At 37.2% G+C, this 18,745-nt stretch overlaps 2 protein-coding genes across 2 annotated transcripts in view; one reads left to right on the top strand and one right to left on the bottom strand.

The window, feature by feature from the left end:
- CCDC146 (coiled-coil domain containing 146) overlaps positions 1-18,745 on the top strand; it is a 109,786-nt gene that overhangs the window by 37,318 nt on the left and 53,723 nt on the right. The gene's annotated exons all lie outside the window — the stretch shown is intronic.
- Positions 1,597-6,370, bottom strand: FGL2 (fibrinogen like 2; the record flags this gene model as incomplete). Its single annotated transcript, XM_081102295.1, has 2 exons — positions 1,597-3,496; positions 5,797-6,370. 2 exons carry the CDS (start codon positions 6,368-6,370, stop codon positions 2,790-2,792), a joined length of 1,281 nt encoding a protein of 426 aa, XP_080958421.1. The 3' UTR covers positions 1,597-2,789.

Raw genomic sequence — 18,745 nt, 5'->3', positions numbered from 1 at the left:
CCTCAAAATGAAACTGAAACTTTTGTATTTCAAATGTGTCAACAGTATTCTAATAGAGGGAAATAAGATAATGGTGTTCCTGTATTTGCCTCTGTCTTCCTGTTAGTAATACAGCACTCATTAAAGTCTTGAGTCAAAGGTATTATCCAGTTAGGTAAACATTATGCAACTTCTCAGACAAGAGTAAATATATAAATATTATTTCATGGACAATAATGTTTAATATTTTCACATTGAAGAAATAAACAGATATGAAGATTAACTCTTATATATTACAGTGTTTTTGAAAGACATGAAACAAATTTATTTATACATAAAGAAAAATAAGAATTATAAATGAGCTTATTGTGATGACATTACCCATAAGGACCAGCAAATATTGTTACTAGAATATCTTCTATGCTTCACATATTTAAGCTCTTTATCTATTAAACTGATGTGTCATTAATTTCTTGGAGTATTACTGCTTAACAGAATAATTTGATTTTTTCCCCTCAACGATGAGTGAATCCATTCCACTTGGAATTTCTAAGGACCTATTTTTAGTCTCTATTTTCAAAGAATGATAAAGCTCAGAAATACAGTCTTAATTAAGATAACAAATATTGGCCATTAAAATGGAACCAAGACAAGACTCTAAAGTAATATATTTGTTAATAGTAAATCCACGTTTATGAACATTAGTGAATATTAGTAAATAGTTATCTTTCTTTTTAAGTAAATAGTTAAGTCAAAAGACTTGTAGATATCAAAATGTTAAAGATTATAAAAATCTAAAATATATTTAATAAGTAGCATGAAATGATTTTAAAAAGGAATTTCTAAGTTAAAGAATTTTTTATTAGAAAGGTAGCATAAAATATAATGGAAAATAATATTTTGATCCTTTGAAATAAGGTGGAAAGATAGAAGGATAGCTTTTGAATATTTACATGCACTAATGAATTATATGCCAGATATTCCTGAAATGATACCTAGTTCCCATTCAATCAGTGCACACTCACTATATGAGCTATTTTTCTTCAGAACTGTATTTTGTGAGGAATCCATTTTTTATCACAGAAACTTAAATTTATTTAAATGTATACATATATTAATAATTGTATATGTTGAATCAAAATGCCCTTATCTGTAATAAATACATTGTATGATATTAAAATGTTCATTTAAAAAAACAAAAGAGAAAGTAAAGAGTAAATCAGTTACAACATTTACATTTGGTATTTTATTGGGTAGATACGCAGCCTTTGAAATAGACAATTATCGATTTTGGTCTACAGTGATACATTTTGGTCATAACTTAATTCTATTTGTATTTCTCTTTAACTTTTTAACAGTATTCATAATAACTTAATTTTCATCATGTTTATCTAAAAACTCTGTATGTTATATATTATTAAAAGGATTTTTACTTCTTTTTGATTAAAAGTTTCTGCAAAGGGTAATACTTGAAACGTTTTGTTACCTAATCATTTTCAAATAATGAGTAAAGATGCATCTTTGTGAATATATTTTAAAATCTTGATTACTATAGTAGAAACAGACACTAGCAATGAAAGCTTGAATGTATTTCTATGACTCACATACAATGAATATTTCAAATTTTATTCTAGAGTATTTTTAAATATGCAGCAGAATACTACTGTTCTCTCTGAAATGATCCCTTTTTACAAAGATGAAACAACACATTATTTTTTATAATCTTTTGAGTATGATATTTGCATTCCAGAATTAATTAATGAATTATAAAAGATCCAGATACTTTTGATTGGTTAAAAAAATAAACATCTTTATTTGAATCCTTCTGATAGTAAAATAACCAGTATACCAGTTAGGATTAAAATATATACTATTTGAACTACTGTTCTATATATATCAAAATTCATATGCTTTTTATAAATAGACTTATCTATTTATCCTATAAAACTTAGCTTTAAAGCTATTACTGCTTTGGATATAAAACTGGCCTTCAGAGCATTATAGACTATAAATAAATGCTTCATTCTTCACCCACACTAACGTCTTCTAAAGAAAGCTTACCAGTAGTCTTGCACAGTAGTGAGCAATTTTAAAAACTATTAGGCATAAAGAGTAAAGGAAGATAATATTTATGTTAGAGCATTTTTCACCATAAAACATCTAAAAAGTTAAAAGTGAATGAATTACCTTTAAGCTATGGTCCTTATGGTTAAATTAATTTTCTGAATACCACATTTTTTAATATTTTAAATGACAAATATTTTACAATTCATGGAATACCTGGACAGCATTAATTTGCCTGGGAACTAAAATGCTATAGGGTCTTTCTGACCAAAAGTAAATGCCATAAATTGAAGAAGTTTATCTCTAAATGAGGATTAGGGTATTTACATACAAATAAGTACCCAAATAACTCCTTATATCCCAAAAATAACGATATACCCTCAGATGTGTTTGCCATAGCCAAAATACAAATTACTTGTGTAAAATCTATCCTGCTGAGTAAACAATTATTTTTTAAATATAGCAAGTAATACAATTAATGTAAAACTTTCCAATGAATAGAAATTAAGATAATTATAAATCTAATGTGTAATTCTCAATATTCCCTGGTGCTTGCAAGTGTTCTTTAGCGTAACAGCAACAAAGGACTCCTTTAAATTGCATATATTTTTTAGCTTTATTTCAGATGCCGTGTAGCATAAGAACCCAGTGTTCAGAGATAAATGTGTAGCCATGGAAAAGGAATACAGAAAGGAATTAATTGCCCTATTAGGTAATGAATACTCAGAGGAATGAGCATTAGTGATTTATGGCTTGAAGTGCTTGGGTCTGACCATCATTTTGGCCTTTTTGAAGGAGGACTTATAGCCACCAGGGTGTGCCTCACTCATACCAGGCCAGGTGCCCCAGAAAATCCCATTACGGACACCTCTGTATTTTTGGTGATAATATTTGCCATTTAAGTTTGCAGAAAGACATGCATCAAACCACCAGCCTGAACTATAGAAGTGCCCACAGTTCCCAGAGGGATATCGATCATTGTCTCTATCTGGGGTGGTAAAAAACTTCATGTCGTGGTTGTAGTGTTTACTGAACCGTAAGGCATCTCCAGCTGTGCCATTATAGTTACCAACGTGTAAACGGTATTTGAGAAACTCATTGGCCACATAAAACTCATCATACAAGGCATAGAGTTTGACACCATTAAAGTCTTCAAGGTCTATTCTTAGAATCATCTCCTTACTCTTGGTCAGAAGGTGGATTTTATCATTCCCCAGCCAAAATTCTTTTCTGAGATTTCCAAAGCCTGCTTTGTAGTCTTGCCATGTTTTGTTGAAGTTGGTGCTTCCATCGAGACGTGACTGCAGCACTGTCCAGCCTCCCCCCATGGTCTCCATGTCACAGTAAACTTCGAAGCTACTGTTTTTGGGATCCGGTGTAACTCTGTAGGTTTCACTGCTCCTTTTGCCTATAGTGTAGTATTCGGAGCAATCTTTATAGATTAGATGTTGAACTGAAGGGAGAAGAAAAGAAAGACATTGGATTTTGTTAAAAATATATATATATGCATCCAAAGAATTCTTTGTATGTACAAAAGCAGCTTGACAGCTCCATCAATGGTGATAATGGAACCTTGCTCTGCTAAACTTACTTGAAACCGTTCAGCAAATGCTTGTTAAGGCCTCAGAAAAAGAACCTGGTGTTACAAAGCAGACAACACACTCTTGGTTGGTAATAATTTTGACATCGACAACAATCAACAACAAGAAGAAGAAATAAAAAGAATAGTTTTAAGAATTTAGTCATTTTTAGCGAGGGCTACCCTCAATAGGCATTCTGCCAAAGGCTTGATAACGTTTTAACACTTAATCTGCACATGATCCTTATGATGTAGATACTATTGCAAATCTGCTGGTGACAATATTTATATTCAAAGAGGATCAGTGGCTTGCCCAAGTTCGCAGAAGCATTAAGTGACAGCGTCAGGACTGAGTTCTAGCTGGCTGCATAGCTTGTTCTTGTAACCACTGCATTAATTGGTCCTGAAAGTCAGATGATTCCAGCTCTCCTATTCCGCGCTTACAGAGGAACCAGAGGCTTCTCTTTCCTTTCACCTAAAGGGGCTGATGGCCTCTGCTGTCAGAAAGTGTTACAGGATATGTTCCAAATGACGTGTTAAAATTCTAATGCACAACACTGATCATACATTCACATTTATTTTACTTGCTTGACCACTAAATAAAGAAGCTCAAAAAAAAAGAAGCTCAAGTTAAAAGGAAATTTTTTCAATAATATTCCAATATTCTTATTACCCAAAGAAAGTATTTAGCCAGGCTTCATATATTTGATTTCTAGAAAGAAATGACAGGTGATTATGTTCCGAATGAAAATAATAATTAGGTAGCATGGTTCTGTAGGAATCCAATACAGGTATTTACTCCCAGATAATATTTATAAAAATCTATCCCAGAGAAGTTTAATATAGGCTGTCCTCCCCAAAAAAGTATACACACTTTGAATAATTATAATAATTTCAATGGGTTAAATCTAAACAGAAAGAAACTTCAATGAGCTATCAGCTGTTAACGTGTGTATACATTTGTGGGGGGGGGGCATAATAAATCTATTCATGTGTATTTAGGATTCAAAGTATTCTGATATTTTCCTAAAACTTTTAGTTAAAAAAAAAATAGACGAGAATCTAATGTGTGCCCACGGATGTCATCTACCTCTCCGCCTTGCAGTGTGTAGGGTAACTTCAGATCGGAGCTGCCTCGTGTATTAGCAACAGAGGTCCTGAAAACCCCCACCTAGCTTCACTGGCAGCTTCCCTGGGGATGGAGCAGGCATGAGGTACTCGTTCCAGATGAACGTGATCCCTGCCCTAAAGCACCATATCCCTTCCACCTCACACTCGTGGTAAGTCCTAGACCTAATGCCCAGATGGCTTTCCAAAGTGTAACAAGACCATCAGCAGCTGTGGCCCCAGGAACTCAGATGCACAGCCAGGGTTTGCAGGAACCAGTGCCACAGCTGGTTCATGGGCAGAGCAGGCAGTTAGGTTTGTTATCTTTGACACACATTTACTGAAGTTAATTCAGGTCAGCTGGATGGTGAGGATGGGTTCTATTGTTACACGCTTGGATTCTACTAAAAGAGGGGGGAAGAAACAAGAATGTGCTCCTTCCCTGAGTGGCGTTCCAAATCTCCCCTTACCGTGTTTTTGTGTCACTAGGTCTCAAAGCAAAAAGTTTTACCCACACGTGAAACCGTATGACTGCCTTTATTCCAGCTATTAAATCTCCCGTTTTCACTAGGTATTTGGGGTTATCTCCTGCAGATTACTTGCCAAGATCTTTCAAAGATCTCCTATTGCTACATGAGAAGGAGCGGTCAGCAGACCATAGAAACTGACTTTCTATGAACAGAGTACAACCGCAAATACTGCCTTGTCTCTCTCTCTGTTTTCAAGCACTTCAGTAAAGAGAGAAGCTAAATGCACTAAAATGTTAAAAAAATTCTATTTCTCTACAAAATTTACATGTCAATTTGACATCAGCCAAGTGCTTTGAAATTGAAAGTGCTTTCTAATGGCTACAGAACTAATCATGATTTTTGTAACTACCATTTCTATGATCACACATTTGCAAAGATATTAGTATTTTCCGCACTACCTGGGTGAATAAAAGGCTTAATTTATTTAACCAGTCTTTTTTTTTTTAACTTATTTGCTCGGGTGGTTAATGTTTATAAGTATTGTCTAGCTACCTAACATTCATGAACAAATGATAAGAAAATGGTTCTTATACATACCTGGACGTGATTGTATCTGTTCTTGACTGGGACACTTTGAACACTTCCCATCCAAACTATTGACCACAAATGTCAGATTTGCCACTTTGCTGTCAACATAATTTTCTACATTGTTCATGTTTACAAGATTCAGCTTCTCCAGGCGACCCTGAAGCACGTCGATCTCCTCCTTGGCGTTCTTCAGGTCCGAGGACAGCTTGTTCACCTCGCTCTCCAACTCTGTAACTCTGTTGTCATCCGCCTCTCCCGGGTCTCGGTTGTCATCTGCCTGCAGTTTGCTGTCTTGGCAACATTTCTTCAGGCTGCTCACGATTTCCTTGAGGTTCTGGACTTCTTTGAACACCTCCTCCATCCTGCCGAACTGCTTGGGGAGCTGAATCGTCAGCGGGGGCAGGTTCACCTGGTAGGGGCATTCGCCTCCCTGCTCGCATTTCCCTCTGCTCTCTAGCCTCACCGGGCAGGCGTCCCTGGCCGTTTCGTCTTTAATTTCTTCTGTGTCATTGTTTGCCGCAACCAAACAACTGTAAGCAGCCAGGACAGCCGAGCTCAGGCAGCACCAGGTGGCCAGCTTCATCTCCGCGGCGGCGCGCACCCCAGCAGGGAAGTGTGGAAGCGTGCTGGGCTGGAGCTGTTTTAACAGCCGCAGCTGCCCCGGCCTGACTCAGGCTTTCTGTTGTCAGCAAAGGGCGGGAGCACTTGCATCACAAGTTTCAGAAACGAGGAGTTGCCCTCAGCCAACTCAGTTTGCCAAAAACTGTTCCTTATTCCCGATCAGAAGTACGCTCATCGGGGTTCCTATGAATTGGTTGGATGCACATATTGAACAAATTTTACTTTCATCGTTTACTTGATAAAGCACAAGAAAAATCTTGTATTTCAAAATAATTATGCTCCAAGTAAATCATTTCATTGTACCTAACTCCACTAGAAAAAAAAAATATTTTGAAGATACAAATTAAGTCCTAGTTATATTCACACTCTCTGAAGAACAGAAATACTTACAGAAACAGAAATAGGCCTGTTTTCCTTTTTAGTACATGGCATTGAGGGTCCTGCATTTTCTTCATGTTGGACATGCAGGTGAAATCTTAAAATTTTTTAAAAAAATATAACGAAGTGCATCCTTCTGACTTGTGCCATGGACTGTTTGAAAAAGGGAAGAAAACTGGTAGAAAGGAGGGAGGGAAAGCTGCTTTTTATTACTTTGACCATAACATAGTGTAGCAGAAATGACTAAAACACAGTAAAAAGTACATCATTGTCTTTCAACAAAACCAGCAGCCTCCTCCTCTGCCCCTTCCCATCTGTGAGGTTATGTTGTCATCTCCCAGAGCTGCCCCAGTGTAAGTCTGTGAACGGTGCCCGCCTCTGCTGGGATTCTTCTGTCTCCAAGCATCCTTGCCTGCCCTTCCCACTGGCAGTCCTGCTCTGTGAATCCTGCCTCTATCGCGGGCCCCATTCACCTGCTCTCTATGCCTCTTGGTGGAACACGTCAGCACTCAAGACTTTTCAGACTTCTGTTTCATATTTTTCAAACTTTTCTCCTCAGAGGCCAAGGGCAAGAAGGAGGAACAGGTTCAACTGGAGAAAACCACGTCCTTTTAATTTGTTTTGCATATTGGCATCTCACACAAGATTTCTTATTTAAAACAAAGCCTTTTATTGCTTTAAAAATAATTTCAAAATGACTGATGTGGATAAAAATCCAAATTCTTTATTATATTACTTAAGGTACTCTGTAATCTAGCTCATATTTATTTCCTGAATTGACCTTCCTCCGTACCCTCTTCATTCCAGCCAAACTACCCTATTCATGTTCTCTAATTGTGTCCGGCGCACTTTACATTCCACAGCTGTATTTACTCCTGAATACTTAGGAGGCCTGGATCCCACCCCTGGATCTACCTCTTATCGGATATATAGATTATTAACTTTACTGAGCCTTGGGTCTTGTAACTGTGAAGGAGGAATTTGGCTATTTTTCTCTCGTACAGGAATGAGAGTTATAAAAACCTTGGAGTGGAGTGCTTCAGGGGGAAAAAAAGTGTGTATAAAAGTAACATTCTTTCCAAATAAATTTGTCAAACATGTTCTACACACCCTGTGCCTCATTTTTCCTCCATCTTCTTCCAGTCTTTTAAAAAATTAGGTTGTTTTCTCTTCATTTTATTCAATATATTCAAATCAGTTTTATACAATTTTTAAACTTTCTGATTAAAAATATCTATTTAGTCTCCTAATTTTATTTCTCTTCCCTTACCCACTTTCAAGCTGTGACACTCCCCTGTTGTGGGGGGAGACATAAATGAATGATTAGATAAATTTTAAAAGAAAGAGAATGATTATAATATAGATGATATGAAAAGCCCATATAATAAAAGGCTAATATGCAAATTGTCCCCTCAACAAGGAGTTCAACCAGGAGTTCGACCACGGGTGGGGTCAGCCGGCGAACTTCCCCAAAGCCCCTCCCCCTGGCCGGCCTGGCCTGATTGACCCTGATCAGGGCAGGCCGGCCGGACCCCACCTGTGCATGAATTTGTGCATCAGGCCTCTAGTATTTTATAAAGTAGAAGCATAAAAACAGAGTAATATTTTAAAAGAAAGAATAAGATATTATGTAATAATATTGTACAAAGTAGAAATATATTGGAATAATGTTTAGTTTAAGGTACATTATTAAATGCCCTTGACTGACTAGGGTATATATAAATCCATATAGTTAGCCAGTCAAGTACTTATTAAGGATCTTCTGTGTACTTGGACCTATGCTAGAACATATAGAAGATGTAAGCCATGGGCTCTTCCATTTGTTCATTCATTCATTTATCCATCCATCCAGACATCATAGTAACTGAGCACCATCTACATGCAAGACTACACAGGCACTTAGCTTACTAGAGAACAAATCATACAAAAATCCCTTTCCCTTCTTAGGAAGGTGTATTGAGGATCTTGTAGTTTCTTGTGGGACAATCAAGGAAATCAGAAACACTTTTAAACATCTCTAAATCTAACAAAAGAGCAGCTTTCTGGCTCTTGTAATGGGCTTTGTTTCATGTGCTTGAATCCAGGATTTGCTTTCCTAGCACTATTGCTAATTCTTGGGCCCTGCACACCCCCACTTAACCAAGGGCAAATGGCACAATCTCACCTGAAAAGGTTGAATATGCTGTGGAACTGGCTCCTATCCCCTCAGGACCCATAAATAATTCCCAAGTAAAGGCAGAGAACTGCCTTATTAATCAGTTTTTGTTGACACTGAGAGATGATCCTCTGGGCTCTCAATTTATAAAATCACTTACTCCAGGCAGACACTAAGTGACTACCAAATGAAAGGCTCAGTCTGCCTAGAGATTTATAACCCGTGGGGCCAGGAAGTGCTGTGCTACAATTAGTGCAAGAAGCTTTCACAAAAACAGTCTCACTATATCCTCACCTCTCTACAAGTACTTGCAGATGAGAAAAACAAAACAAAACAAAAACCTCAAAGCAATCAATGACTTGCTCCTGGTCTTACGGTATTTAAGATACAGAGTTGGAGCTTGAACCTGGGTCTGATTCCAAAGTTCATGTCTTTTCTCCTACGCCACATAGCCAGGCATATTGGTAGCATGTTATGGAGAGCCTGGTGCTTAATCACCGCTTGGATGAGTGGGGAACCACTGGAGGTTTCTGAGCAAAGGAATAATATAATCAGTTAGGCACTTCAGAGAAATTAATTCATCAGTGAAATACTAGATGCATTGGAAAAGGGAAAGATAAGGCAAAGAGAGCAGTCTAGAGGCCATTGAAATACTCCAAGCCACTGTTTCCTAACGTGTGTTTCTTGAACATGAGTGACCACATGCTGATGAATGTTATATGAAAACGGAGTTCCAGGACAAGCACCTCTGAAAAATATCCGTCTTATGCTGACGTGTATATGGATGGCCAAGAGGAGGTGTTGTATGCTGCATTTTTTAAACATTAATTAACAATAGAAACCTTTTATTTTCTAGGACAATTTTTTAAGAAATGAATCTTCTGCTAGAAGCCAGCAGGAAATAGTGAGAAGTGGTAGTGTGGTGGCAGGTGAACCAATGTAGTGGCAGGAGGAGTGGTAAAGGGGTTGCAGACATTATTATAAAGACTGATAGAAGCCATAGGATCTGATAAGTGATGAGAAATGGAAGAAGAGGAGCGAGAGCTGAGGGAGAACTGTGAAATATGACTTCTGGTTGAAGTAATGTCATGGCAATGAGAGTAGAGAGGGAGCAGTAGGTTGAGGAGTATAGAATTCTTACCCTCTGGCCTTGACCTTTGCCTCCTTCCTCTTGCAGAAAACTTTCTGCATTTTCTTATGTGCAATCTCCCCTGACTCCTGATCCATGACATCCACTGATCTACCCCCCAACACAGAACTGACACATTATGCCCATTTACAGATTTGTTTTTCAGACCTAAATAAGTCATTTAACACCAATAGATGGTGGAATTTCAAAGTAACAAGATTTGTTTCTATAAGCCTGATGATAAAATTACTTTCATCCGTCTATATTCACATTCACAGCATATTCAGACTTCTTTAAATATTTTTTCTTATACAAAGTATATTCAAAGGAGGATCTGTATTTACTGTTTTTGAATGAGATTCCAAAAGTAAAGTTTAATTGTTTACTTTAATATTCCTTAGACATCTTAGTTGTTGTTCATTATAAATTTCATGAAAATAATCTTAAACAAAATGCTGAACTTTAAACAAAAATACAACACATAGATTAAAAATTGCTTAATTTTGGTTAAAACTGGAATAGTTGTCAGTTTCTTTGACCTGATTTACCAGTACCTCACCAAGCCCACCCAAGCCATTTCCAGTGGCTTTTCCATACAAAGGGCCTCTCTTGGCTTATGCTTCAGACTTTCCTAAAACCTCTCAAACAAGCAGCATCTGACCTCTGTGTACCTTGTACCACTTGTTAAGTGGCTTCAGGCTTGGCGCTAGCAGCAGCCAGCATTGGTTCACAGTTTGGCCTCCCTGTGGGAACCTCCAAGCCCAACACAAGTAGCAGCCTTTTGCAGATCAGTTCATGCCAGGTGGCCCAGGCAGGACACAGGCAGTGTCTGACCTTGCACCTCCCTGGACAGCTTCAGACCACCAGACCATGCCCAATTACTACACAACCACCTTCACCAGTGACATTCTCAAGGAGTGGACTCAGTGGGAACCAAAGCCCCATTGAAGCAAGTCCTGTTCCACAGGGTCAGTCCCTGCACAGCAGCTCCTCTGCTGTAGTCTCAGTTGGTCCTTGCAGCCAGTTGGTATCTGGGGGCCAATCCCTCCCAGTGACATGCCAACAAAGTCAAGGCTAAAAAGGACACTTCACACAGCCGACACAGGGACCACACCTAGAGCACTCCGCTTGGGGGACTGGGGAAGTTGTGCCACTAGGCCCTACAGGACACCTACTCATAAGGAAACAAACACAGGGAAGCAGCCAAAATGATGTCCCAAATGAAAGAACACAAGAAATCTCAGAAAAAAAAACAAACAAAAACTAAATGAAATGGAGGCAAGCAAACTACCAAATACAAAGTTCAAAACAATGGTTATATGGAAGCTCAAGGAATTTAGTCAGAACTTTAACAGCATAAAAAAGGATACGGAAACTGTAAAAAGAACCAGTCAGAAATAAGGAATACACTAATTAAAATGAGTAATACAGCCCTGACTGGTTTGGCTCAGTGGATAGAGCGTCGGCCTGTGGACTGAAAGGTCCCAGGTTTAATTCTGGTCAAGGGCATGTACCTTGGTTGCAGGCACATCCGCAGTAGAAGGTGTGCAGGAAGCAGCTGATCAATGTTCCTCTCTCATCGATGTTTCTAACTCTCTATCTCTCTCCCTTCCTCTCTGTAAAAAATCAATAAAATATATTTTAAAAAATAAAATGAATAATACATTACAGGAAGTCAACAGTTGAGAAGAAGAAGCAGATAATCAAATCAGCAATTTAAAAGATAAGGAAACAGAAGACACCCAATTAGAACAGGAAAAAGAAAAAAAGAATTTTAAAAAAAGAGGATAGTGTAAGGAGCTTCTGGGACAACCTCAAGATTACCAGCATTTGTATCATGGGAATGCCAAAAAGGAGAAGAAAGAGGAAGAAATTGAAAACCTATTTGAAGAAATAATGACAGAAAACGTCCCTAACTTGGTAAAGGAAATAGACGTACAAGTCCAGGAAGTTCAGAGAGTCCCAAACAAGATGAACCCAAAGACACATCATAATTAAAATGCCAAGGGTTAAAGACAAAGAGAGAATCTTAAGAAAATCAAGGAAAAAGCAGTTAATTACCTACAAGACAGCTTCCATAAGACTGTCAGTGGATTTCTCAAAAGTAACCTTGCAGGCTAGAAGGGATTGGAATAAAATATTCAAAGAGATGAAAAGCAAGGACCTACAATCAAGATTACTTTACCCAGCAAAGCTATTACTTAGAATTGAAGGACATATAAAGAGCTTCTCAGACAAGAAAAAAACTAAAGGAGTTCATCACCACCAAACCAGTATTATAAGAAACATTAAAGGATCTTCTTTAATAATAAGAAAAAAATATTAAAAAGTGGCAGTAAGTACATATCTATCAACAATTACTTTAAATGCAAATGTATTAAATGTTCCAATACAGAGTGATTGAATGGATTTAAAATAAAATAAAAAGACCCTTATATATGCTGTTTACAAGAGACTCACTTCTGATGGAAAGACACAGACAGTAAAGGGAAAGAAAACGATATTTCATGAAAATGGAAACAAAGCTGAGATAGCAATGCTTATAACTGACAAAATAGACTTTAAAACAAAGGCTATAACAAGAGACAAAGAAGGACCCCAAAATTCCACTTCTGGGTATTTATTCAAAGAAACCCAAAACACTAAATTGAAAAGAAATAGGCACCCCTATGTTCACTGCAGCATTATTTACAATAGCCAAGGTATGGAAGTAATCTAAGTGCCCATCAATAGATAAATGGTTAAAGAAGTGATGCATATATGCAATAAAGCAGTGATGGTGAACCTTTAGAGCTTGGCATGTTAGCATTTTGAAAAACCCTAACTTAAGTCTGGTGCCGTGTCACATATAGAAATTTTTTTAATATTTGCAACCATAGTAAAACAAAGACTTATATTTTCGATATTTATTTTATATATTTAAATGCCATTTAACAAAGAAAAATCAACAAAATAAGAGTTCGCGTGTCACCTCTGACATGCGTGTCATAGGTTCGCCATCACTGCAATAGAGTATGATTCAGCCATAAAAAGAATGAAATCTTGCCATCTGCAACAACATGAATGGACCTAGAAGGTATTATGCTAAGTGAAATAAGTGAGACAGAGAAAGACAAATGCCAGATGATTTCACTTATACGTGGAATCTAAAAACAAATAAAAAACAAGCAGTACAGAAACAGACTCATAAAGGGTGTCCCAAAATTCACGCAAGATTTGAATTTTACCCATTTGTGACGTAAAGTGCTCGCTATCACAACATGATAATCCAGTTTTTGTGCCTAAATTGCAAGATATGGATGTGAACGACCTGTGGTTTCAACAAGACGGTGCCACATGCCATACAGCCCAAGAAACAATTCAATTACTGCATGAGTCATTTCCTGGTCGTGTAATTTCCCGTTTTGGTGATCAGAATTGGCCGCCTAAATCATGTGATTTAACGCCGTTGGACTTTTTTCTTTGGGGTTTTTTGAAGTCTAAGGTTTATGCCAACAAGCCCACAACCACCTACTCCTTAAAGGAGGAAATTGAGCGCTGTATCAACAAAATTCAGCCACATTTATGCAAAACAGTCATGGAAAATTTCAACAAAAGAGTGCGTATGTGCCAGCAAAGCCGTGGAGGCCATTTATCTGATATGCTATTCCATACATAACCCTATACTGTATACTTTATGAATCAATAAGAAATTTACATTTTTTAATTATAAACCTGTCTTTTCTATCAAATTACTTCTTGCGTGAATTTTGGAACACCCTTTAAATTCCCCAGATTCATATGCTTTTAAGTTGCTAAAAAGCAACTTCTTCTTCCTCCTTACCCTCACTGCTTCACACTGCAGAAGCAAAGATATAAAAAGGAGGGGGGAATGGGGATAACAGCAACTGTTAAATAAAGTTTTCATATGCAAGGTGGGGCAAAATAGGTTTATAGTTGTGATATGCAAAACAGAGTTTATTAATTGTATTATTTATTAATTAATTACTGTATTGTTTTCCATACAAACAACTGTAAACTTTTGCCCACCCTGTATTTACCTCATGTATTCTAGAATTTCCAGTGTTACAGTTATATCTTTATTCTGTGCATTCTGCAGAATCTATTGAATTGATAAACCCTACACTCATTAAATTTTAGACCGAGGGAAGTTACACATGTCATTTTTATGAGATAAGATTTATTTTAAAGAGCTCCTTTCATTCTAAACACTTCCTTTTTTTGCTTTGGCAGTGGGAGATTTTGGAGTGATGGCAGTTATAAAGGTGGGTTAAGAGGCTAAGAAATAAAACTAATAAAGGAGAGAAACAGGAAGCTTTCATCTCTGCCTAGGCAGCATATATCCAACACAGCAGTGGTGGTTTATAGACGACTTCTGTGGTCTAAGTTGGAAAAAACCCCACAAAACACCTCTAAAAGTTGCCATTTCAGAGTTAGCAAAAGGAGAGGCTAATGCCATGACAAACTGGGAGGGATGGAGGGGTTCAGAAAAGGCCTTGGTGTGCATACTGAACCCCTTCTAAGGCCAAAACCTTGCCTCTGCCCACGGCTGGATCTGGGTTGAAATACGTTGCTCTGCAACTTAACCCTCCACTAAGTGAAGGATATGTCTGTGTTTTCACCCTTGCCATTCCCAGGGGTAGGTACAGAGCATGATTCAATAAATGCAAAATAAGTATTCACTGAATGAATGAATACCTAAAATGAGGTAGATCTTTATAATCTTCCCTTGGAATTAATTATTTAATTAAAGGACAGTCTATACTTACGTTTACATTTTAATGATTTGCTTTGCTATTATATGGATTCTAATTAATAATATTTAGAGTCATAAACACCAAAAAGGATCTTAAAGACCTCTAATCTGACCTCCTCATATTATAGATGAGAAAACTAAGTCCTACTTAAATGGCAAGATAGTGGAAGATTCCTCACCGAAAACATGGTTCCATGACTACCATCCTAAGGCTCTTTTTGAGATGATCACAGTAATGAATGGAAATGTATTTTAAATTTATGTTTATATGTAACTGTGCAGCTTATGTGTCTATTTTGTCATCTTTTTCTGCAACAGCAATTGTTGAAGCTAAACTTTGTGTCACTTGTAATTAAAAACACCCGCCATGCCATTTGTACATATAAACATGATCAAAAATAATTTTGTGTTAAATACATAAGCCCAGGAAAGCTGTGATAAATAATCATAAATACTTTAAAATAAGGACCAAGCAACTTAACATCTGTTGATAATGATCATGAAGTGGTTTCTTCTGCTCTGAAGTTTTCACTGAAAAGAACAGGAAATTACTCAAATCATAGATATTATCAAACGAAAAGCAGAAAAATAAATAAACAAAATAATATTATTCTTTAGAATGCTATACTTAAATCATATAGAAAGATTTTCTTAAAAGAACCTGGATGATGACCTATCAGTGTATTTCAATGTTTGCTATTAACACTAAGATTTACCCCTTTCATAAATTTTCTTTAGTTACCAACACAATGGAAATCACCTTTAAATTAGCATTTATTGAGCATTCACATGCTGACATATATATTTCATAAGATAAACTCAAGTCTTTTAAAAACGTGTTTCAAAGAGAGCAAGGACAAGCATTTAAAAGACATGCATTCAGCATGAAATTATTCAATTAGCATGGAGTTAGTTGAATATTTTTTACTTTTCCATAAAAATTTAAGATGCACACTATTCTTATGAAGTGAAATATTAAAATAAATTCTTAAGCTATATAATTTATATGTATATAATTACAGCATATACATATTATATAACATAAAATGTATATAAATGTAATATGTTATATAAAATATAAATTCATATTTATATATTAAAGTAGTCAAAGCTATGGATTTTGTAATAATATAGAGTTGATCCTCATTATTTATGACTTCTGTATTTATCAATTCATCTACTCATTAAAATTTGTTTGTAATTCCAAGATAATACTTGTGGGCTTTTGAGATAATTTGTAGACATGTGTAGGGTGGTTGAAAATTTGGTAGCCCAATGCATATTTCCAGCTAAGTTCAAAAACGGCAACACTCTGCTGTCTTATTTTAGCTCTCATACTGTAAAGCAGTGTCCTTGTTGTGGTCTAAGTATTACATTTTTTTATTTTTGTGCTTTTTGTTGGTGATTTTACTGTTTAAAATGGCTCCTGAGCTTAGCAATAAAGTGCTGCCTAGAGTTGATAAGTACAAGAAGGTTGTAATGTGCCTTATGGAGAAAACACATATTAGATAAGCTTCCTTTTCCTTCAGGCATGAGTTATAGTTCTGTTGATTATGAGTTCCATGTTAATAAATCAAAAATAGCCCTGGCAGATGTTATTCAATATTTAGAGCATTGGCCTGTGTAATGAAGGGTCATGGGTTTGATTCCTGGTCAAGGGTATGTACCTGGGTTGCAGGTTCATGCCCCAGCCTCAGTCTGAGTGCCTGCAAGAGGCACCAATCGATGTGTCTCTCTTACATTGATGTTTCTATCTCTCTCGCTCTCTCCTCTCCCCCACCCTCTTTCCCTCCTTTCCATTCTCTCTCAATGGAAAAAATACCCTTGGGTGAGGATTAACAAAAACCAAACCAAAACAAAAAATCAACAATATATTATTTTTACCCTTTTTTATTTTTAAATAACAGTTGGCATATCCTATATAATAAAAGGATGACACACAAATTGACCCTAACAGCAGAACGACCGGGAACAACTGGTCACTATGATGTGCACTGACCACCAGGGGGCAGATACTCAATGCAGGAACTGCCCCCTGGTGGTCAGTGTGCTTCCACAGGGGGAGCGCTGCTAAGCCAGAATCCAGCTCATGGCTGGCCAGTGCAGTGGCGGTGGTGGGGAGTGGGCCTAACCTGTCAGTTGGATATCCCCCAAGGGTTCGCAGGCTGCCAGAAGGATATCTGACTGCCAGCTTAGGCCTGATCCCCCAGAAGGTGGGCCTAACCTGGCAGGAGGACATCCCCCAAGGGCTCCTGGACTGCAAGAGGGCGCAGGCCAGGCTGAGGGACCCCTGAGTGCATGAATTTTTGTGCACTGGGCCTCTAGTAATAATATATTAGTTTCAGGTGTATAACCGTGTGATTAGACATTTATATAACTTACAAAGTGATCACTCCAATAAATCTGGTACCCATCTGATACCATATATATTTATTACAGTACTATTGACTCTATTCCCCATGCTCTGCTTTATATCTCCCTGACTATTCTGTAACTACTAATTTGTACTTCTGAATCCCATCACCTTTTTCGCCTATCCCCCTAACTCCTCTCCCACCTGGCAATTGTCAAAATGTTCTCTGTATCTATATGAAAACTTTTTTTAACAGTTGCTGTTATCCCCGTTTCCCCCTCCTTTTTATATCTTTGCTTCTGCAGTGTGAAGCAGTGAGGGTAAGGAGGAAGAAGAAGTTGCTTTTTAGCAACTTAAAAGCATATGGATCGGGGAATTTACTTTCTCTTTTCTATGGCAGGAGAGGAGGAGTCTGGCCTGGCTTGGAGATCTAGGCCACGTTTAAGTTGCTCTTCCTCGCCTCTCCACAAATAGCCAACATCTGCTGCTTATTATGTGGCCCATCTTCTCTAACCTTTCTAATTCCCACCCAAACACAGAAGACAGGAATATAGAGTAAAGGAATGAAAGGGAGCCCAGAGAGATGAACGTGGTGGGGTAAAGATGACAAAGAAACAGAGAAAAGAGACTTGGGGGAAAAGCGGGGAGAGAAATTGGATCATGGTAGGAGCTGCACCACCAGCCTCTATTTAACGAAGACATTAAGTCCATACGTAAAGCTAATTTTATAGGATTTTTGTGTTCCAGAGTGGACATGGAAAGAACAAAGTTAGAGTACATTATTAGGGCATCAAAGATAAACGCCTTCTCCATCATTTTGACAATGGCCAGTCATGCTTCAGATTGCATTCTTATATTGCCCATCAATAAAGTGAAATACCTTTTTAGAACATACAAGTTCCTAACAGCTTAACTTTCTAAACAGTGTGAGTTTTTAGCCAACATGCCCAATTTCCAAATGTTTGAAGGAGTTTTGCTGTGCAACTATTTGCTTTCTTAACAATTTGTTGTAAATTTTTTTTAGTTTCTCATATTTTAAAACACCAGTACTACAACTCATAGCAAAATAACATTGTCAGTTGGAAGTTGACTATACTAGATATATATTCCAGTAATTAATGTAACATATTTGGAACAAAGAGAATTTAGGGTTTACTAAAACTATTTTAATGCTAAATAGCGATTTCAAGCTTATTCTTCATGGTGCCATAAAACCTCAGGAAATGACGTTCCATGTTATCGAGACCAGTCCCTTCGTTTTACAGCTGAGTAAACAGATCTGAGGGAAGCCTAGAAGACCTGTCCAAGCCTGACCAAGTTTGCTCAGATTCCAAAGTTCCAGCCCATCGATTCTAGACTAACCTCTATGGTACCCTTAATTTGTCGCTGACTATAGAAAACATGCCACAAAAGTACAGTTTACCCACATTAAAACTTTCTTAGCACAATGTGCCTGGGATTTTAGAAATCAAGACAGTTTCTTCAGGTCTTTCAAAATAATTGGGAGTTCCCTCATACTATTCACATACCTCGCTGTACATGAAAATGATTCAGACAATTTCTCCA

This window comes from Myotis nattereri (assembly GCF_964212035.1).
Source record: "Myotis nattereri genome assembly, chromosome: 11".
NCBI classification, from domain to species: Eukaryota; Metazoa; Chordata; class Mammalia; order Chiroptera; family Vespertilionidae; genus Myotis; species Myotis nattereri.
Note: the sequence above shows the minus strand (reverse complement) of the source record. Positions and strands in the feature narration are given on the sequence as shown.